We start from the raw sequence: 23,382 nt of genomic DNA, 5'->3' as shown, positions 1-23,382 counted from the left end.
AAAAAAAAAAAAAAAAAAAAAAAAGACATCAATTAAATGAATGCTAGGATCTGTATGTTGTCGCAAATGACTTGGGAAATCTTAATGGAAAGATTAAAGTCCTAGCAGCTTTAATCACAAGAATAATCATCATGTCCCTTATAGTGAGACAATCAAATGTTTGTCATGTAACATTATTAAATACCACCCTCTAGGAAATATTTTATAACCAAAAACAAACAAAAAACCCCAGCTAAACCTAAAACAAAATGTTCAGTTTTACATTCCAGTTTACAGGAAATGCAATGAATGGCAGTGTTCTTCCATTCATTAAATACCATGAGGAGACATATATACAAATCCAGAAAGTAAAGTGACATGGTTGCTTTTAAAAGTTGACATATTAACATTAAGAACAAAAATAGCTGGTGTTGTGGTGCATCCCTGTAATTCCAGTTCTCAGGAGGTTGAGGCAGGGTGGAGGATCACCAAGAATCAGAGACCAGCATAGGCTACATAGTGAGTTCAAGGGGAGCCTGCACTACAAAGTGCAATTCTGTCTCTAAAAACCAGAAAAAAAGGAGTACATAAATGTGTGGAGTACTCATTTATTCTGGGTTAAAGCAACTACAGAACATGAACCCTGTGTGGATCCTGGTTTAGAAAATATAATAGAAAACATAAAATAACAAAAAACAGTTCCAAATACAGGTTTTTCTGAGCTATTATTGAGGAAAACTGAATATGGACCTAATATTAAGAAATACTAATTGCAAATGTGGTAACAGTACTGTGATTATATAGAAAAATAACACTGCTTTAAAAAACACACCATTAAGTTTTTGAAGGTGAAATGTCATGTCTTTTTTAAGTTACCTTCAAAAGGTTCAGCAACACAGACACAAACACACACCAAGAGATGAGCAAACTTGGGGAAAAGAGAAACATCCAATCAGAGTGACAGTAATAGAAGTAATTATTGTGCTGTTCTTTTACATTTTCTACGTTTGAAAATGTTCATTAAAAAAAAAAAAAAAGCTTTTCCAATGGTCTACAGCCAATGTAATTCTAAATAAATATAGGCACATAGGGAAAAGCAACCTCTATCTGGGTATCCCCATGGGAATGCCTGGCACATAACAGTATTAACTATTCCTATAGATTGCAATTATTCATGCTTCCCCCAATGAGGAAACTCCTTCGGGGATGGCCGCCCCTCTACTGAGCTTTTCCTTTTCAGATCAGAGTGTGCAGTAGTGTCCTCAATGTCTAACTCATTTGTTGTTCTCTCAAAATTTTGTAACTCTGAAGAGGAACATAATTTGCTATTTAAGTCCCAAATAGTCCTGTGACAAAGAGCCACCTCTATTTTTAAGACTTCATTATGATATTCAACAATAAAAATGGTTGTAAAAAATGTATATAGCTTTAATGCAGGGACCACAGAAGTCCTAATCATTTCATGTCAAGAGCCAAGCCACACAAAGACCAAACTGAGAAGTCCGAGTTCCAAGTAAAAGTCTAACCTTTTTCAAGATTGAAATTAGTAATATCTGTGGAAGTTTCTTCATCATCACTGGAAAGTCCTTCAAGGTGATCTGCCATCTTACCGGTTTGCTCTCTGGCTTGTCTACGACGAGTTCTACATAACAAACATCAAGTTCCCAAATTAGATAGATAAAAGAAGATTCATCCTTTCTCAAGCCCAGGTACAGAAAGCAGGATGAGAATTACCTTCTGGCCTCCCGCTCTGCAATCCGACGTTTCGCATGCTCTTGGTACAGTGCCCGATCACGTCCAAAGGAATCAAGATTTGGTGCCATCAGAGCCTTATCTGTAAAACAACAACAGTTAAAATTAAAAGCTTTTCTTAAAAAGTCCTGGGGAAAAAAAGAGTATGCACAGAATAAGCCATTAGGACAGACTTCCTTCTAATTTCAGCAGTGGGATTCCGCAGTAACGGGTAATCTGGATAGGTCTTTAGTTTAGAACAAATCTCACTATTAGAATAAGTTCCCATGAGAAGTGGAAAAAAAGAACTGAGCTCCTTTAAAGAGTTTAATCCTACACAAACACAGCTTGCCTTTCTTACTACTTTTGTGTCTAAGTAACAGGACTAATGTGTGCTACCATGATGAGCAAACAAATTCAATCTAAATTACCTATGTAAAGGGAAAAATAAGATTACATTTTTAAGAACTGAAGCATCATATGTTGAATGACATGAAATGAAAGCAAAGAAACAACAGTACAAAGACAAGTTTTGATGTCAAGTATAGTAATTTATTTTATTTAACTTCTGCTTTGCAGAAATTAATCACTATTCTTAGAAAAAGCAATGTTCCAAAGTACAGACAGAAAATTTTCACTAGAGTTAAATTATATCTTCTCAAGTATTAGTGTATTTCCTTTAATTCTTTTCCCCATGTATCTTTTTGAAAACTCTAGGGCAATTTTCTAGCTTTGGTTTCTAACATTCCTATTTAAATTTCTATCTCAAAAATTTTTTCTATCTCAAAATTACCATAGTTTTAGTTTCTAATAAGTGGCTCATGGTTTTGTATTTTTCTTTTATAACTTTCTATACTATGCTGAGGAAGATACTATTTCTCTCTGAAGATATCAATAAAGTTTACAAGTTTCCTTTTGCCACCAGTACTGTCTATTTCTCAGTTCCTCTGGTCTACTGCTGGTGCTAACCTTTCTCAAGATGGTCAGCTGCCTTCACATGTTAAGACCAAGATGGAATGATTCTATGGAAATTGTATGTCCATCAGATCACTGGTAGGATGTCATTTTTTCTATTGGAGAACCCTAGATGTGACTCTCATGGTCTTTCCTTGGACCCACTCTATTTTGCCAGAAAAGTCTCCTCTGCTCTCTTACGTAGGATACAAAGGCTGGGGAAACATTTGTTTGCTTTATTTCCCTCACTTCTACATTTTAGTCCTACACTATGAAGATATTCTAGAAAATACAGGATAGTACAGGGAAGCAAACTACTCCCTGGAGTAGGAGAACGAACACATGTAAGATGAAAGACAACCATGTAGTTAACACCTATGCTTATTTTTTTCTCATATACCAAGAGATATGTCACCAAAATTGACAATAAGAAACAAAACCACAAATGAGCTCCCCAAGTGGGTGTACCTTACCTATTCTAGACCTTAAAAGCTGATTACATTTTTCATTATTTCAAAATAGCTGATACTAGGAGGAAGTATGTTTCAGAGTTCAAAAGTCAGGGAGATAATGGGAGTGCAGAAGAGTAAGTTACAGCCTCCTTCATTTCTGTAACTACAATACTAAGTGCTTGTAAATCTAAACATGTGAATTTAGATTGTTCTCTGTTTTTTAAAATCCACACACACCCCCCCCCCCCCCCAATCAGAAAACAGATCCTTCAGTGGCTCAGGTTTTCCTCAAATTTTTTGTCATTCTTCCCCAGAACAATATTTGTAATTTTCCCATTATCTTTCAATTTTTTCCAACTTTCAATTTAATTAACATGTATCATTCAACTCTCACTTCAAATTCTATGTCATAATAGGTCCATATTATGAAGAATCTATTACATATGGGAAAAGGTATTCAATGAGCTTTATAACACACACAATTTACTGCAATTTAGAAGGAAATTATTTCCCGTTATATAATGGTTACCTGTTATCTGCCTCAGAAATCTGGTTCTGTCTGGATCAAAAGTCATCTGAGAGGAAGGCATTAGTCATTTGAGGTCCCCAATCAATTAATGTGTGTGGCAAAAACAGTCAAAGCCATTTATATGGCTCACAGCTGAGTCAGTTCAGCTTTGAGAGCCACATTACCAGCTCTTTATGGCTCTCCAAGTGTGCACCCAGCACAAAGGAGCCTTTCTCAGGGATCCAAAGTGTGTGACAAAGCACTGCTCTAAGAATAGTATATGGGCCCTCTTCACTTGTATAACCCAGAGTAGTTTAACAGGCAAATTTCTAAACATGGATGACCTACAAAGACTATATAGCGAAAGGACCAGGAAAATCTACATTTTAAATGACTATCTCAGATAACTGTGACACATACTTCCATTTAGGACTGCAGACAGAGGGAATAAAAAGATGAAGACATGGGAAACCCACACAAGAATATGAAAAGCAATAGAAAAATATTATTAAAAGATTAAAAAATATATACGGCTAAAGAATCTCAGCCAAGCTACTGGCTACTAAAAACAAGTCTCCTATTAACTTTGGCTCTCTATAATCCCCATTACATGAAAAGAAACAAGTTTTACTTGAACTTGCAAGAATTTAGCCATCAACTGGCTTTTTAAAACCCAGTATATAAAGCAACTAGAAAAAGAAATATTTAAAAATAAAACACAAAACAATTGTGCTTTGAAGCTCAAAACTTCCCTCATCCTGGTTCTGTCAATGCTACTTTCACACAGTTCCCCGCCCCTGCAAACTCTCTGGTCCCTAAACTCAAGAATCGTTTACTGTGACCCAACACAGCATTTACATCTGTATTATGAACAGGATGAAATGAGGTGGAGGTGGGGGTTTAAGACCAAACAGTAGTCTTTAAAATAAAATATTGGTCATGTATTTTCTACAGTTCAAAGAGAAATGAAAACATATGCCCAAAGAGTAAGACTGACAATATTAGTGCATGTTTGAGCTCTTTTGGGAGGCCATATTTTCTAATGTACAATTCAAGTACTGCATACTGTAATTTTCAGATCTACATAACAACAGAACAGGAAACGTTTCTTAAAAACAAAACAAAACAAAACAAAACCCCTCTGAGCTCTCTTAATTTCTAATTAGGCTGCACTAAGTAAACAAGGTTGTTTAATGAAAAATAAAAACCTTCAAGATGGACTGACTTGAATGGCTTGAAAACTCCGAAGATTCATCTTTAATATCATCTTGTCGTCTTTGGACAAGGCGGGAAGCTCGCTGTTTGTACAGCTGATGTATTGATGATTCAAGTTCATTAATCAGTGGCACCTGTAAAAATACAACACACTCCGTAACACCAAACTCCTCAGCTGCTTATTCATTTGAGGATTCCACACTATTTCCGGATTTCTGAAAAAGTACCCCTCTAAGGACAAAATAATCATGAATCCCCAACAGATGTGAAAAATAATTCAGTTTTGCAATGTTTAGGAAACATCCCTTCTTCTTTAAATCCACGTATAAAACTATAATGTCCAGTGCCTAGTTTTTGAAGCAAAAGTTTGGTTAATAAACTTAACACTTCAATATTAATAGAGCAAGTAAAGAAAAGTCATAGAGTCTCAGGCTTTATCTTTAGAGAATATCTAGTATTTAGAAGTTATCTTATGTCTATTCTTCCAGCAGCATGATTTGCATCACAAGTTTTGTAGGTTAAACTATTACCACTGTACATTGACAAAGAAAAAAAAAAAAGAAAAAAAAGCCCATGTGGCTCTATGAACATGTAACAAGTCTTCTAACTCCCCAATTTTTGGCATTTATTATTCTGTCGCTCATATGTCCCAAATATACACAATTATTTTGCAGCTTTACTATACATTTTCTATGTAAATCATATGGTTAATAGGGTAAATAAATCTAGCTATCACTGACCTGCATCATTTGAGGGTTCCACACTATTTCCGGATTTCTGAAAAAGTACCCTCTCTAAGGACAAAATAATCATAAATCCCCAACATGAAAAATAATTCAGTTTTGCAATGTTTAGGAAACATCCTTTCTTCTTTAAATCCACGTATAAAACTATAATGTCCAGGGCCCCAATACATCTCAAAACTCAGAAAGTTATTTTTTTTCTATTAATGTTTAAAACTTTCTGTACCTTGTAGTAAACTCCTTCACATAAACTGTTCAGCTTACAAAGTCAATAAGTTTTTTCAGGGTAATACTCATAGCTAAAATACTTATGTCATTCATATAGAATGTATAAGTTTACACAACCAGAGACCTAATTAAAAAACAAAATAATAAAACTCAAAAAGCTTTCTGCTTATATTATAACCAAATGCAATGACTTTCATAAAACACTAACAGACACTACACATACCTGAGGAAACCAGAAATTCTAGTTTCCTGATGATTAGTGGAAAAGGAAGACAAATATTGAGAGTTTGGGAACACTGGCACCTAATGTTATAACCAGCTTCCTGAATTGAACAGACTGTAAATGGAAAATAAAAAAGCTGGGGGGAATATAAAGAAGACTATGTACAGTATAAGTAATTTTACATACTTCCACGATTCCAATATAAAAGTATCAAATGCTCACACAAAGGTCAAACTGATGGAATCATTTTGTTCTTAAATATGCCACACCACAGGCAACAATGTCCCCAAATCTGCAAAGATTAGTTATTCTTAACAGCTTGAGTTCAGGCTCTACTGCTAAAATTGTCTGACATTTTTAAAGCAATTCGTGCCATATCATTATGATTTACACTTCTTTATCTCCTATGTCCCACCTCCCTTCCTTAACTATCTAAGACTAATGACAAAAGCACTTTCTTTCATTTAGTGGCATTAACATTCCCCCTCTGAAATAACTATATAAACCTGAGCTGGCATTTTCCAGAATGTAATTATTCAGTTAAGACCTATCATGTAATTTTTCTCTTTTATTTGCAATGCCTTTTAATAAAACCTAGAGAGAAACAAATCTAAGAACCAAAGCCTTACAATTCATTTTCAGGGCCAGAGACAGCTCAGGAGACTAAGCACCTGCCTCGGCAAGCACAAGGATCCAAGTTCGATCCCTGGTACCACACAGCATGCTGGCCCTGCCTCAGGTGCACCAAGTCAGCCACCAAGACTGGGCATAGTGGTGCACACCTATAATCCCAGCATTGGAGAGGCTGAAACAGGAGGATCACTACGAGACCAAGCTGCATAGTGAGATCCTGTACCAAATACATTAAAAAAAAAGACTCATATTCAGTTCTCACATTTTTTTATGTTTATGCATTATAGCATACCCTGAAAGAATAGTGTTGTGCTACAGTTAATTAATACAGTTAGCCAATTTAATTCAATATTATATTGAATATTCAACTCTACCCAGTGTTCCCTAGGTTCTTTAAATTGTTTAATCCTTTTTTTTTTTTAAATGTATTTGGTTGGTACAGGGTCTCACTATGCAGCTTGGACTCATGGTGATCCTCCTGCTTTCAACCTCCCCAGAGCTGGGATTACAGGTATGCACCACTATGCCCAGACTGGCCAGCTCAGTGGGCGCAGCCTATGATGCCAGGGATTGAACTGAGGTCTCTGTGCTTGCCTAAGCAGGCACTTTAGTCTGCTGAGCTATCTCACCAGTCCCCTAAATGTTTCAAGAGAACAATTAATGATATTATTTACTCAATGGCATATCTTTATTTTTTATTTATTTTTTATTTTTTGGCGGAACCGGGAATTGAACTCAGGCCCTTGAGCTTGCCAGGGAAGCACTTATTCCACTGAGCCATCTCCCCAGCCCCTCAATGGCATATTTTTAGTAACACAACTGATTGCATATGAAGTTGGTCTTTCATAACAAAGGTATATCTACCCTTCTAATTAAAATGTACAATCACTGTATAATACATGAGGCTTAACATCTGCTCCAGAAACATCGAGGTGTGCTGTATAATCATATTAGCACAAGCTGAAACAGGGTTCTTCAGGAATAAGGTAATGCAAGAGAGATGAAGTGCACTATAGTTTAACAACATCCAATAACTTCACAAACTAGATGTTTCTATCCTTTTTCATTAAGCATGAAACAATCTAGTTACTTTTTTTTGCATTAACTATATTTGCAATAAGGAATATCTAAATTTAAACAAGTTCTAAAGCAAAAAAGATAGTTCAAAAAGCTGCTTCCTGGGGGTCAGGGATATAGCTCAGTGGCATAAGTGCCTGCCTGGCAAGTGCAAGGTCCTGAGTTCGATCCCTGGTACTGCAAAAAAAAAAAAAAAAAAAAACAACAAAAGGCAGCTTCCCACAGACAAATCTCATTCAAGACTCAGATCCTTTCTCTGGTAGAATGACACATAGGTCCTACTTTCAATCTTGACTCAAGCCCTGCTCAGAGAAACTAGAACTCAACTTTATGCCCAGTCCCCAAGCAACTGCACCTGATCTATCAAAGGAATCTCATAACTCAAACTGCAATTGGTTCTGCAGACACTGGGTGAAATCAACAATGATCAAGATTATAGAGAAGACACAGTGAATGCTGTGGTTCTGGATTTTACCATAGGCTGAATGGAACTACAGAGACATCTACCATTATTCTTTCAGTGATCTTCATTTTTATGGTATTAAAGATTTCAAGAATCAAAAGACAAAATGCTCATTGGCCATACTATGCTTATAGATTTTATGCAAATCCTAAGTAATAACAGTAAATGTGCTTTCCATCCCAATGTTTAACAAGATTTTTTTTTCCCCCAGAACCAGGGATTGAACTCAGGCCTTTGTGCTTGCCAGGCAAGCACTTATTCTACTGAGCTATCTCCCCAGCCCCTAACAAGATATTTAAAGGCCATCATTTTAAAAGACAGTAAAGTCCATGAATGTTTATAAGCCAGTGCATCAAATGTTCAACCATCCATTCAATTTATCTTTTTGCTTTTTGAGACAGGGTCTGGCCACATAGTTCTGGCTGGCCTTGAACTATGTAGTTCAGGCTGGCTTTGAATTTGCTGTGACCCTCCTGTCTTTACTTTGGAAGTGCTGTTATTACAGGCATGTACCCTATGTCCCACCTAGTAGTACATTTATTTTAAAGAAAAAAAATCAACTAGGAGTTTATTTAACAAAGTCTTGTATACAGCTGAATTTTAAAAATATAAACAACAAATGTAACAACATGATGCTAAAAATATTTTCAGCTCTAACACTGAAAAAAACAAGATAGAAAGAAAAGAGGACTGATGGTGGGACATGCCTATAATCCCAGAACTCTGAGACTAAGAAAGGAGAACTCCAAGTTTAACTTTAGCAGGCCAACTCAGTAACTTAGTGAGAACCTGCCTGAAAATAACGGAAAATGGGGTCGAGATATCACCCAGGGGGAAGAACTTGAGTTTAATCCTCAATACTGCAAAACAAACAAAACCCAACTTAGAAGGAATGAGACCTTAAATTATGTCCAACAATTTCTCAAATGAATAAAGTATAAGCTTTCCATGAAAATTATTAATAGCAATGTCAAGCAACTACCAAAGGTAATAAATAAAAATATGAAATGCTAAAAGTTTAAACTAGAACCATAAAACTGAAAATTCTATCAGCTGAGTCCCTTATAGTCATCACTTTAGCTCAGATGAAAAAGCCTTCTCTTAAAATGATGGTTCTGCCAAAATCTTAAAACATGCTTGGAGGCACTCGCACTACACTGACTCCAGGAGATAATGTCATTCATGAAAAGAAAAAAACCAGACAAGACTTTTCATTACTTCTAAGGTTGAATTCAGCAGGGATTTTCTGAGCCTCATTGAATGTTCTACACAAGGTGTCTATACCTCCCTAGTTTGCCTTAATCAAAGAGATTAGTATTTTTGCATTCTTACCTTTTCACTGAAACACTCAAGCAAGTCTTGGACATACCCTCGCATTTCTTGCAAAAATTTATACCGTTCACCAATACCCCCAGAAGACCCTTCTAATCTTTCAATAGCCCTGGTAGAGTCCACTCGGCTTTGCAGATGTTTCTCATGCTGCTGTCGATTTGTTTTGTGCAGTTCATTCATGGAGTCCAACCTTGAGAACACAAAAGGATAAATATAACACATTTACATCCAAAAGTCTATGCTGTCAGGACTCTTGTAACATTATCATAAAGCATTTAGTTCCAATGTTTAGAACACAAAAATACTTGGAATGGAATCTTTTCATCTGTACTGCTTTTTCTCAACAAAAAGTGGCCGTTTATAGGCTTCTTCTAAAGTTATTTGGTTGGCTAACCAAAATTTCACTGCTTTTTCCCCCCAAATCTTGACTACACTTTTTCATAGTCCAAACAGGTGCAAACTCAGAACTGTCTTCAACAAGATCATGGAGTGGCATTTTTATAACTTTTCGAGGCTTCCACAGAAGTAATCCAAGAAGGCAGCAGGACAAAGTGTGAAGTCATCTTCTGATTAGCTTTTGAAGACTGGCCAGCGAATCTTCTTTGCCGACAATTTCACGTGCTACCCCAGACTACATGTTGCCTGAGGGAACAGAAAGCTACAGGACAGTCTTTAAGAAGTTGATCTGCCCTACCTGTCTTTAAGCTGTTTCTTTACCAAATCAATAGTAACGGGAGTCATCTCATTACTGGGAGTTTTGAAAGGGACTGTATTATCTGTTTTTTGAGATTTGGCATCTGATGATCCATAGGCCGTGTAACTGTAAGGAATGCCATAGGATGAACCATAAGGCATTGTCTGGTAAGTGTTCTGGTAATACATATTCACTTCAGCGGGCTGGCTTGCTTGAACCTAGAAAAGAAATAGGATATATATCTAAACTAAAATCTATGCTTTTGAAAATAAGACGTCTTTATGGTTAAGAAAAAAAAGCAAAACTTATTCCAAATTTCTCAAATTGTAATTAAAATAAACAATTGCAGACTACTTCAAAGAAAAATAGGATTAGATTAACCTTGTCTTGATGGAATCAATGAATTTATTTTTTAAAAAAACAGATATCAGAAAAATTCAGGACTGAGGAGATAGCTCAGTGTTCTAAGTGCCTGCCTGGCAAGCACAAGGACCTAGGTTGTATCTCTACTACTGCATGTTGTGCCAGCCCCTGAAACTGGGTACGGTGGTGCACACCTGTAATCCCAGTGCTGGGGAGGCTGAGACAAAAGCATCACTGAGTCTGAGCTGCATAGTAAGACCATATACCAAATAAATAAAGTTTAAAAAAATTAAATTAGAAAAGTTTAGTGTCAAAGGACATTAAAAATAATCCAGAGCCATCACTTTATCAATGGAACAGAATAACTGATTTGTTCAAGCTCAGAAGATAAATGAGCAACCAGAGATTACAACCTGAGATTCCTGGTATCTAAATGAAGACTTTTCTTTATACTGTTTTCTTAATATCACCCCAATGTAGGCGTATTCTTCCTCAACACACCAAAAAAAAAAAAAAAAAAATCCACTTACAAAACTTTACCCATTGTACTACTTAATGTCATAAAGCAAACTGTCATAAGTATCTGGGGAGATATTGTTCATGGATTTAAATATTACATTTCTGAGAAATTCATCTTCAAAATAATTTTTTAAAGTTAGGAAAAATAAAGCATACAGGAAAGAAACATTTTGTCTAAAGCAGTGTTTCTTAAACTTTCATACAGGGGGCTGGGGAGATAGCTCAGTGGAATAAGTGCTTCCCTGGCAAGCACAAGGGCCTGAGTTCAATTCCTGGTCCCACAGGAAAAAACAAAACAAAACAAAACAAAAAAAACCCAATAGTTGTTAAACTTTCACACACATCACAAGTCCTGAATCAAATTCACTTGTCTAATGGGCTCTCAGATGCCAATGATGTTGCTGACAGACCACTCTGATTACACTGATCTAACAAAGTTGAAAATCTTACATTGTTCTGACTGTAAGCAGAAAAATATAATTTAATACAGTTGCTTTAAGGGGCTGGCCAAACAGCTCACCGGATTAAAGCACCTGCTTACGCAGATGCAGGGGCTAGGAGTTCTATCCCCAGGCCTGTCAGGCCAGGCCAGCCCTGCCCCCAGGATGTGCTGAGATGGTGAATGTGACTGGGCAAGGCGGCACTCACCTGTAATTCCAGCACTTGGGGGGCTGTAAACAGGAGAATCACTAGATCAATCTATGCAGTGAGACCCTATACACCCTATCCTAAATTTAAAAAAAAAAAAAAAAAAGTGGTAGTGGAGAGAATTACTCTGCTAGCCAAAAGGTCAGCAGATTAAAGTGCCTGCAAGCAGGCACAGGAGCCGGGGATTCAATCCCCGGGCCTGCCGTGCCAGCCCTGCAGCCGGGGCATGCTGAGATGTTGATTATGACTGGGCGTGGTGGCACGTGCTTGTAATCCCAGCTCTTGGGAGGCTATAAACAGGTAGATCACTATGAGTCTGATCTAGTAGTAAGACCCTGAACACCCTGTAGATCCTTCCCTAAAATACAAACAAAACGAAACAAAACAAAACAAAACACCTTAATTTCTTCCTACCTGAGGGATATTAATTCCTTTTCTTATCTGCTCTTGTTCCCATCGGCTGAGCTCTTCATCTTGCTCTCCAGTTACTAAAGCATCGTCATCACTCCCCTCAATACCTGCAACCATGAACAATGAAGGAAAGAAACTAAGTCACACAGAAACGAGGAGAGACTAGGCGATGTCCTAAGTTACAAGAATCGAGGCACAATTACTGTTATTAACTCAATGTTATTAAAATGTCTATCATAATCTCCACCCTTCTTTGATACTCTCAACTGCCAATTTTAATCATAGCGCCTCTTGACATGAAAGACAGTATTCAATGTACTGGCTAAAATCTTAAGCTAATTTTCTTAATGTTGGTAATCTTGGTATCCATTAAAAAAGGGAAGAATCAGACCCACTGTCTCTTAGGAATGTTGAGAGAATTTACTACATTTATGCACATAATGTATATAACACATTTTGTGGTATATAACTGGATACCCCCACGGCTCCTAGAAGGTAACTAACTGTGCCGGTTGATGACCTACGAAGAGGTGGCACTGGAAACACAGCCTGGAAGGGTGTACCTCCCTCTCAGGCCTTCAGGAGGGGAGCAGCCTTCCTTTGACAGTTCCTACTAATGAACCTTCTTGCCTTGGAGCTGACTGACAATAGACTAAAATTATGAGCCCAAGTTAACCTTTCTTCCTAAGTTGTGGGTGTCAGCTTTGAGAAAGTTACTACTAAAATACTAAAACAATAATTGGTCAGCAGATGTTATTACAAACATCTAATAGTTTTCAAAATAACCCAGTATGACACACTTCTACCCAAGCAAGAACAGATGTCTAACTTAGAACAGCTAAATACATGGCAGATACTTTGTATCTGATGTTAAACCATATTTAGTAGTAATGCAATGGGTTTACTATCCAAGTAAGTCAAGTTACCTATCTCCTCAGCAATTTTTTGTCTTTGTGACTTTTCTTTCACAGAAAAAACTATTCTGCGCTTCTCATCATCATCTTCATCATCACTGGCATCATTCTCATCTTCTCTAACAAGGCGGCCTTTCCCAGGCTCAGTGTCATGGGGAGTGAAATCTCCCAATTCCCGGGCCATCTGACGCTTTTTTCTCGCAGCATGTATAAAAGCTGCATCTGGAATTTCTCCTGAAAATACATGGTAAGAATTACAAAATGCCACAATACTTTTTTTTTTTTTTTTTTTGGCGGAACTGGGAATTGAATTCAGACCCTTGTGCTTGCCAGGGAAGCACTTATTCTACTGAACCATCTCAGCCCCAATGCAACAGTACTTGATGTGTGAAGTTTCTTACTTTCTTGAAACTAACTTAGCCAACAAAGTCCCAAAGGCTGACCCCATCCCAAACTGTGCTTGATATCTCACTGATTTTTGTTTGCCTGAACTTTTGTCTTTTTAAGAAATAAAAGTAATGAAACCATATTATTAACTGGAAAACTGATAAACATAATTTCTAATAACTTTCAATATATACTGACATAATTGACTACACAAATTGACCTTTTGTCTACTTGAAAAATTTATGCCCTGTTACTAGTCTGATAGTTATCACCTAAATAAATACACTATAATTTACTAAGCCTCCACCCCACCAGTTGACATTTTTAAAAATTTTGCTCTTTGCAAAAAATGTGGCAATAAAAAGTCTGCTTCTTGGGATAAATTGTTAGATGTGAATTACAGGGCCAAAGGCAAGAACATACACAATTTACTGATATCGCTAAACAGCGTCCCACAAGAACTACAGCAACTATAGTGCCTCTAAGGATGTAGATATAACATTTATCACAATTTGCCCAGATAAGAGTAGGCATTATAAAAAATTTTACAAGTATTTCTGGGTATGGTGGCTCATGCCTGTAATCCCAGTACTTGGAAGACTGAAGCAAGAGGATCATCTCAAGTTCAAGGTCAGCCTGGGCTACATAGTGAGTTCAAGACCAGCTGGAACTACAAAGCAAGACCCTGTCTCAAAAAACAAAACAAAAAGTTCATAAATATTAACAGGAGTTACATCATAATGTAATTTCCCTACTCTCTATATATTTAGTTCAAAGCTCATTTCCCTGTGGTTAGATCTACAAACTATTTCCCACAGAAAACTAAAAAGTATGGAACATAAAAAAAAACAGCAATACTTCTGTTTCTTGTAGCATTCTGAAAAGAATTAAAGTATTAATCTAAAATACATTTTTTTTTTAAAGTCTTTACTTAAAGCCTACTTGGTTTCACAATAATCCTGCATGTTTGTGAATAAACCTGAGAAGGCTGAAAAACCTCCTAGTTCTCTCATTTTCTACATTTCACCTTTGCCTCAAATAGGTATAATAAGAAGAATCACCACTTGGCCAATTTCTTCCTCAATAGCTACCTTTAGAGACAACCATGCCTGAGAATTTAGTTTAGTTCTAGCACCATCTGCCAGTACATACCTGGACGGAGAACATTTAACGAAGATAAAGCATTTGAGAATGCTCCGCCAGCCTTGGGTTTTTCTTCCTCCTTCTCGCTCTCCATGTCCATTTCATCTTCACCGTGATCATTGATGATAACTCCATCTTCTTGATTTGTGTCCTTAACGTGCCCTGTTTTGTCCAGCGATTGTTCATCTAATTTTTGAAGAGAACAAAATATACTTATAATAAAATGTATAAATTCAGAAAGCTCTTTTTATTCAGTTATGAGTTCAATCTACTAAAGCTTGAATTATTTCAATCATTTATTAAGAAACTTACAACCATGATCCATGAATAACAGATAGCACAAAAGATATAATTTGATAAAAATAGAAGACATAGGAAGGCATTTGAGATTTTAGGTAATTTTATAAAATTTAAGTTTATTGAAATTAACTATTCTGTAAACTTCACAGCTAATTCTTCCTATTTCTTTTAAGCATTATTATATTTCACATGACAGTACTAAATTCTATACCTATTAAAAGCAGCTTTTTGTAAGAACATAAATCTCTCTTCAGAGCACATCAGTCACTCATTAGGAAGGTGAATGGCTGCAGCCACATTCCCAGGGCAAACAGTGAGCCCAGGTAACAAAACAGAAACAACCTGATTCTCTGCTTGGGAATCTGGAATGGGTACAGAGAGAAGGTAGAGACCACAGTGCACTAAGAATGCCCCATGTAAACCAGCCTAAAGCTGTGTGTGGGCAGAGAGCAGTGCTCTCTAATCTCAGTTCCAGCCATTCCCGTGGCTGCTTCAAAGCTGCCGCACTACAAATGGAGTCCAGCTGCTACCATTACATCTTTGTAATAAACTGCCATTGTTTTATATTACTACTTACAACCAACTAAGCCTACTACTCCTTCTGTTGCAGACCAAAAAAATATAAAAATAAAAAATAAATAAATAAAACAAGAAAATTGGTATTTTTTTTACGTGAACATCTGGACCTGCACAATGAATATAATAAAGGAGTAAAACAACAGTTCATTCTGAATAGGAAAGAGGTTCTGTTCCCCTAGATTAGTAGTTGATGAACCTATAGCTTGGTGCCACTCTGGCTGTTCCTTACCACTGAAAGCTCTAAAAGGTTCACATCATTGCCCTAGGCGTTTCCTCCTGAAAATGTTTCAAAAGTCCTCCCTTCTCAAACCATACTGTATTCTCCTAAGTAACAAGCTCAAAGATAAAATCCTTTTTTTGCTTTTAACCTTTCCAAGAAAGTTAAGATCACATATATATGTAAACTTTTTAAAAAGATTTGTTTATTTGGTACAAGGTCTCGCTACACAGCTCAGACTCATAGTGATCCTCCTGTCTCAGCCTTCCCAGGGCTGGGATTACAAGTGTGTACCACCACACCTGGTTTCAGTGGCAGGCACGGTACAGGGCCTGGGAGACAGCTTGGTGGTTTAAGCACCTGCCTGGGAAGCTCAAGGGCCCAGGTTCGTCCCCTGATATCTCACTATGTTTTTAGAATGTTAAATATTTTTTTGATTTATCACCTTCTTTCATTAGCCACAGCCCCACCCCTCTGCCCAGTATGTTCTGAAGCTATGAGACCTTAAAAAATACTCTATCAAGTGCAAATTAGATGGCGTTAGAAAGTACTTATTTCTTTCAGCTCTAAATTGATGGTCTGAAATGGAACTGTAAAAATTCTAGATCAGATATGCTCAGGTAATGAAAGACTTCTGAAGATTTTAAAATATTTAGTGTTTTCGCTATGTTCTGGGTCCTTGTAATTAAATGAGTAGGACAGCAAAACCTGACAGCTGGGTGGTTTTGCCAGTGCTCAGGGTCTCCCTTCCAGACATCACTGTAGTGATGCTAAATAACCTTGGGCACTGCTTCACTGTGCCTTCAGTTTCATTTACAACTACTTCAGCAAACATGCCCTTAAACTATTTCATCTTAAACTTGGTCAGGCTCTCTCTTCTCCTGGATCTTATCAAAAAGCTTGTACTTATGGTTGAATAGGAAGCACACCTATAACTCCAGCACTCTGGAAAGTTGAAGCTGGAAAAATCTCATGCCAACACAGCCTGGACAATTTACCAAGATCTTGTCTCTAAAATTTTTATTTTTTTATGTATTTGGCACAGGGGCTCACTTCAAAGCTTGGACTCATAGTGATCCTCCTGTTATCAGCCTCCCCAGTTCTGGGATTACAGGCATGCGCCACCACGCCCAGTCTCAGTGCCCAGCTAGCTCAGTGCACCTGAGGGCAGGGCAGCGCTCATGTTATGACAGGGATTGAACTCCAGTTCCTGCACTTGCCTAAGCAGGAACTTAGTCCACTGAGCTATCTCACCAGCCCTCAAAAAATTTTAACGAAAGGACTGGGGGCAGAGGAGGTGGCTCAGTGGCAGAATACCTGTCTAGCATGCACAAGGCCCTAGGTTCAAGTTCCAGTAAACACACACACACACGTATATTCTTACTGGGACACAAAAGTTCAACTTTGTCTCATTTAAATTTAACACCCAAAGCAGCAAGCTACCAAGTTTCCCTTGGAATATTTCTCAAATAATCCTTTCTTCTTCATTTTTTCTCCTACACTCAAGTGTTAATTCATCTAATTTCCAGAATTAAAAAAAAAAAAAAGCCCCTTTCCAGATTTATAAAAAAAAAAAAAGCCCCAGTCTTACTCAACTGGATCTTTGTAAAAGTCTGTTAACAGACATAAGGTGGACCTTGAATTTAGAGTTCTTAAGGTCTCCAATCTCTCCCCATGCCAAGTCACTCTGCAGGTTAGGGTTTCAAAAGCCATTTATCATGTCACCATCTTGGCAAGCCACTGAACACAGCAACACTAAACGCCTCACTGCATTCTTAACATCCTTCAAAATCTGTCAACAATGTATCTTTAACACTAAACCTCTGCCTCCTTCACAAATCATCCATCTACTCTGAGATTATCAAGTGTACCTGCCTTCTCAGAACAGCTCTGGTCATTTTAATCCTTGATGATACCCTTTCGTTAATACTTTTTTCTATTTCTGTGAGGCATTCCTCTCCCACTTCTGCAAAAAAGTGGAGTTACATATACTTCTGTCCACCCACTGGACATTTTGCTGCACATGGCATCCTGTCACACATTTATGTTATGCCATGTCCACAACTAGACTGTAAATTTGAAATATAATGGTATACTTATTTTAAGCCTGTAAGTGAAAACTTGGAAAACAGTAATTCTACCTTCTATAAATAATTTGCATAACTCAGACCATAACATATTATAATGAATCCACTTTGCTAAAGACAAAGTAAATGCTTAAAAATATTAAGCTTAGGTGCCAATGAGATAGTTCAGAGGAGTAAGCACCTGCCTAGGCAAGCACAGGGGCCAGGATTCCTGTCACCACATGCCATGCCAGCCCCACCCCCGGGTGCGCTGAGCCACTGAGACCAGGTGTGGTGGCGCACGCCTATAATCCTAGCATTGGGGAAACTGAAAACCAGAGGATCACTATAAGTCCAAGCTGCATAGTGAGACCCTATAGAAAATACATTAAAAAAAAATTAACCTGGGAGCTGGAAGTGTAATCCAGTGACAAGTACGGGCCCAGCACATTCAAGGTCCTGGCTTCTAATCCAGCCCCCCAACCAATAAAACCCCTAAACTTAGGTTTTGAGAATATACCAGAAGTATCTAGGACTCTTCTTCATCCATGTATCAGAAAATACTACTGACTGACTTATGAACAGTAACCTTGTAGTACTTCCAAGAGTGGAAAAAAGAGACTATCTCTATAAAATGTAAGAACATTAATCTGCATAACCCTCTAAGCAGGAACAAACATATTATGTCCTCAGAATGAAATGGGTCATCTTTTTGCATGCTATAGCTGTCTGTATACCAATTGGAAAAATTAAAAGGATATAGATACACTGATTGCAACAGAAACATTCCAGTAGCAACAATCTTGTTTAAAGATACAATACATCTATTTACAAATCCATTGCTGAAGATAACTAACACTGAGAATCCTTGATAATGACAGGGCCAATGGAATGGATTCATAATTATCTATAAATCACTGTGAGAAAGGGCTGTCATTTTGTAATTTCTAAAGAATCCAACTTGGTTTGGTACTTACTGTTGGCTGATGAATTGAGTTCGTTCTTAATCTTTGATTTTTCAAGATCTTCTTTATATTCTTTCTTGAGCAATTTTACTATCTTTTTGCTATAACTTGATTTCTTCACTTTGAAAACTTCTTCATTTTCTTAAACAAAATAAACGAAGTTTGTAGCAACCATTTTCAGAAAATACCTTTTCACATAATCTTATGTGCCATTCAAATTCCTCAACACACCAACATCATTACATAATTTTTTTTCAGAATTTATTTATTTATTTATTTTTTCAGAATATATTTATTGAGAGAAAGAAAGCTCCTGTCCAAGAGAGGGACAGGAGGGGGGCCCAAGCGGGTAGTTCCCCCATCATTACATAATTTGAAGTGATTTTAATTTATCATAACTTCAAAAATTGAGGTCAACGTCAAAAATTAATCTTCAGTAATAAAATTTTGAAACTTTCAAGGGAACATATATGTGATTTCATAAAATTTTCCTACCATTTTACTCAAATTATCCACCTCAGAAGGGAAAAGAATCAATTCTTAAGGAACATAAAATACATCCAAAATCAAAAGATGCTGTCAAGTCTGAGAATTCTACATCCATCACAAGCTGACACACAGTACTTCCACTAAACTATGAGGAAACCACTTTACAAAAATAAGCTTCAATTTGAATTTTCAAATCAAGCACAAAATGCTGCCTGCGTAATCATCAAAGACAAAAACTGTCCTGTACACCTCTCAAACAAAATAAAAGTAATTACAAAAACCAAAGATGAACTGCCTTCCATAGAAAGGAAAGCATCTTCTATTACCAAGTTTCTTTTCTCCTAACATGAAATTGAGTTAATACACTGAACTGTTCAGGAAGTAAAGAGATCTAAGATGCACTTAAAATCAGAAACCTAAAAATAAATAAATAGGCAAAATAAAATCAGAAACCTAAATCCACGAGACCTCTCATATGCGACTGGAGAAAGCGCCTTGCTGGAAGGACATGGTGGCGCATGCCTGTAATCTCAGCCCTGGAGGCTGAGGCAAAAGGATTGCTACAAATTCTGAAGCCAGCATGGACTACACTACTTAGTGAGTTTAGGGAGTGCCAGACCCTGTCTCAACACACACACACACACACGCGCGCGCGCGCGCGCGCGCACACACACACACACACACACACACTCTGCTTTGCTTCATTATCACGCCCTCTCTTTTCACAAAATAAATGCGAAAGCGGACATAAGCTGTTCCCAAATATGCCTACAGCGAAAGGGAGGCCCAGGGTTTGCAAAGTACTGGGCCAGTATCAGTCGGAACCAGATACTGGCCGGAACAGTGCAACCTCGGATTTCTAACCCCAGACCTAGCAGCCTCTCCTCAAAACCGGCCTTCCAGGTCTAGGTCGCAGGCATGGACAGAATGGCCAACCAGGCCCGCGCACAGCGGCCTGCAGAGGGCCCCGAGCGCGTGCCAATAGCACCAAATCGAGGGGCTCAAATTAAGTTCTCTCCGAAACACATCCAGCAGAAAAGAGACGAGAGGAGGCAATGAATTACCACTTTAAAACAGAAAAAAAAAGAAACCTTAAAATCAGTGATTAGAGTTCTGCCTCTAGAAGGAAACGTACAGAAGGAAAGGGAGGCGGTGGCGGCTGTTCAGAAAAAAGCTAGTGGCAGCGCGGGAACGTGCCCGCGTCTGCGTCCGGGGCAGAAGGACGGAGGCGGGGAAAGATTCGCAGGCTGCCGGGCGGGACGAGGTTTGGATCCCGGGGGCGGGGGCATGGATGCGCGACCTGGGTACCGAGATGGGCAGTTACCTTCCTCCTCGTCCTGGAAGCTCAGCAGGCTGGCCCTGGGCACCTCTTTGTTCTCGCGAGGCCTCTTGCGCGGCTTCAGCCCGTTGCCGGGCTCCGCACCGCCGGGAAAGCCGCCCCCAGCCTCGGCCCCCAAGCTCGGGGCCAGAGCGGAGGGAAGCGGCGGCCCCGGACCCAGCAGGGACTCCTCCCCGGGGGTCCTGTCGCCACCGCCTGGGCCCGGCTCCTCGCCAGTGACCGGCGGCGGCAGCAACGGCGGCGGCTCCTGCTCGTCGTCGCGCTCCCGCTCCTCCTCCTCCGAGTCGTTCCGCTTGCGCACGTTCACCCGCCGGGCTTTTCGGAACATCCCTGCACCCGGCACAGGGAACGCAACACCCACCCGGCGGCCCCGGCACTACCGAGCTCGCGACGGCGCAGGCGCGCTGTCCGGGGCCTCAGCCGGGTCTCCTCGCTACTGCGCACTACAGGCCGCACGTGCGCTTGCGCACGATGCTGCCCCACTACTTGCAGAAAGAGCGCCCAGTGCGTGTATGTGAGAGACCGTCTGTTTTTTATCGCCCCCTGCCGGCCTGGAGAATTATTGGCACGGAACGCTCGAACTCCAAATGTTATTGGACATGTCACAAAGAGGATCATAGAGATAGGATGAAAGAATGGTCTCAGTCGATTCATGGACGCTGTTGCTGCAATGCGCCTTCCGCACTTACGGAGTAGTCACGTGGAAAACCTCCCGCCAAACGCTGGGTGGGGCGAATGAAGGTGGAGGCGATGGGTTCCTTGGGGTTCAGCAGGGAAAGAATGTTCCCAGAATGACAATTTCTTCCAGAACTGTGATTAAGGTGCCACGATGGTAATTATTAGTGACTGTGAATACTTAGTATTTCTACAGATTTATAGCCACCGAGCTTTCTAAAAGACATTGAATTTCATTGATAGAATGGTACTTAGGGTGATGCCCTCCCTCATCCGTTGCGAGGAAAACACAAGTATTTTAGTGTTTCGAAGAAAATGCCAAGTCTGCTAGCAATTCTCTATTTTTGGAAGCATAATTAGTGTTAGAAAAAAATAGAAGCAGGCTTGACTTGTAGGTGAGGATATTATGACAGTTTTCAGATTTGTGTCACAAAGGGATAGTCCTAATTGCAAAGGCCTTAAAGGCAGTTGCCCGTGGGGTTGGACTCGCATGCTTCTCCCTCTTCATCGCCAATCTTGGAGCTTGGCGTATTCTTGAGAACAGGCTGTTGAGCTTATACACATGTTTGTGAAATCATTTGCGTGCCTCACAATTCACAGCGTAACAGTGAAAACAATGCATCTCCCCTGCAGACTTAACAGTTTTGCAGGCTTCTCCAGAGATACCCTCTGAGCATAAAATTACATAATTATACTTTTTTGTTTTGTTGTCTTTTTGAGACAACGATGCAGTTTAGGCTGACCTTGAACTCACTTTGAAGCCCATCCAGACCTCCAACTCAGCAATCCTCCTGCCTCAGCCTCTGGAGTGCTGGAACTACAGGCCTGTGCCACTGGCCTGACTACAATAAAGGTTAAGAGGAGGACGAATTTATTGGAGAATGGGAATAGCCCCTGAGAGATAGGATGGGTCCCAAATGGATTGCCCTAATTATGCACATCTGAAAAGAACTTCTTTTTTAAAAATCTGATGGTCATAAACAGTATTTTAAACATAACACAAATTGGAGATTGGTCTGTACAAAAATCCTCATTGTCTCGTTCTTTCTTTTTATCAAGCTGAAACTTTTATTTAAACAGCCCCATAAAATCTGTCATTTAGGTTATTTCTAGTGTTGCTATGGTCGAAGTTCAAAACAATTATACCTCAAACTATGGAGCTGTGGCATACCGAGAACTTTGAACTAGAAGAATAAGGTCTCTAACCTTTTCCTGCCTTCTTGTTTCTCACCCTGTTTTTCCCACTCCAAAGTTTAGGAAGCTTTCTCTGGACTCTATCTGCCTTGGGAGAGACTATGAAAGAGAAGACAATTGGTATGGTCCCCTTCCTGGAAATCTAATCAACTAGGGGAAATTAACTATCACAAGAGGAGATTGAAGGTGACAGCATGTCTGCACATAATGTACTTTTTTGATGGGCACTTCCAAGACAACTTGAACTACCACAGAAGTGGTATAGTGGTCTATATAACAAGTATAGCTTTTTTTTTTTTTTTTTTGTCATATTGCTGGTCCTCTTTCCCATAACTTGTCACTAACTCTCCCCTTAGATGTCTTAAGCTCCTACAATTTTCTGTAGCTCAATATATTGTAAAAATTTCAGTCAGCTGGTCCTTCACGTCTCATATATCTATGGGACATCTGTGCATATGTATGTAAAACAAATGTTTTTTCTCCTGTTAATCTACTTAAGGTGATTTCATAGAATCAATTATTTTTTTGATAGTACTTGAGATTGAACTCAGGACCTTGCGCTTGCCACGCAGGCACTTATTCTACTGAGCTATCTTCCCGGCCCCCATAGAATCAATTATTGAACCTCAGAAGGTAGAAAGTATTCTCTTCCACACACTATAATAATGCTTCAATAAAAAGCTTTGAAAAATCACCACATCTGTAGGGTTAACTAGAATTGAAATAGCTGGATTCTGTTGTATGTAATTTTCACTTTCCTAGTCAAATTTTATCTTTACGGAAGCTTGCAATTCATACTTCTCCCAGAAAACATGAGTGTTCTGGTTTGTTGATACTATCCCATCAAAATTTCACTGAGATTTAAATTCCATGTTGAGGCAGAACAACACTTGTCATTTTATTTTTTTTAAATTTTTTATTTCTGTGTGTGTGTGTGTGTG

At 38.7% G+C, this 23,382-nt stretch overlaps 1 protein-coding gene across 1 annotated transcript in view; it reads right to left on the bottom strand.

Annotated features, from left to right (window-relative positions):
* Positions 1-21,070, bottom strand: part of Paxbp1 (PAX3 and PAX7 binding protein 1) — a 32,241-nt gene extending 11,171 nt beyond the window's left edge. Inside the window, exons 1-10 of the mRNA XM_004645342.1 lie at positions 20,558-21,070; positions 18,757-18,885; positions 14,627-14,803; positions 13,100-13,321; positions 12,177-12,280; positions 10,233-10,450; positions 9,539-9,728; positions 4,850-4,973; positions 1,714-1,813; positions 1,506-1,621 (exon numbers count right to left, since the gene is read on the bottom strand). Of these exons, the coding sequence (XP_004645399.1) occupies positions 1,506-1,621; positions 1,714-1,813; positions 4,850-4,973; positions 9,539-9,728; positions 10,233-10,450; positions 12,177-12,280; positions 13,100-13,321; positions 14,627-14,803; positions 18,757-18,885; positions 20,558-20,900 (1,723 nt within the window). The 5' untranslated portion in view covers positions 20,901-21,070. The remainder of the gene's footprint in view (positions 1-1,505; positions 1,622-1,713; positions 1,814-4,849; positions 4,974-9,538; positions 9,729-10,232; positions 10,451-12,176; positions 12,281-13,099; positions 13,322-14,626; positions 14,804-18,756; positions 18,886-20,557) is intronic.
* Positions 21,071-23,382: the final 2,312 nt, after the last annotated feature.

This window comes from Octodon degus, unplaced genomic scaffold (genome assembly GCF_000260255.1).
Source record: "Octodon degus isolate 3935 unplaced genomic scaffold, OctDeg1.0 scaffold00225, whole genome shotgun sequence".
NCBI lineage: Eukaryota > Metazoa > Chordata > Mammalia > Rodentia > Octodontidae > Octodon > Octodon degus.
The sequence above is the reverse complement of the archived record's forward strand: the minus strand, read 5'-3'. Positions and strand labels throughout refer to the sequence as shown.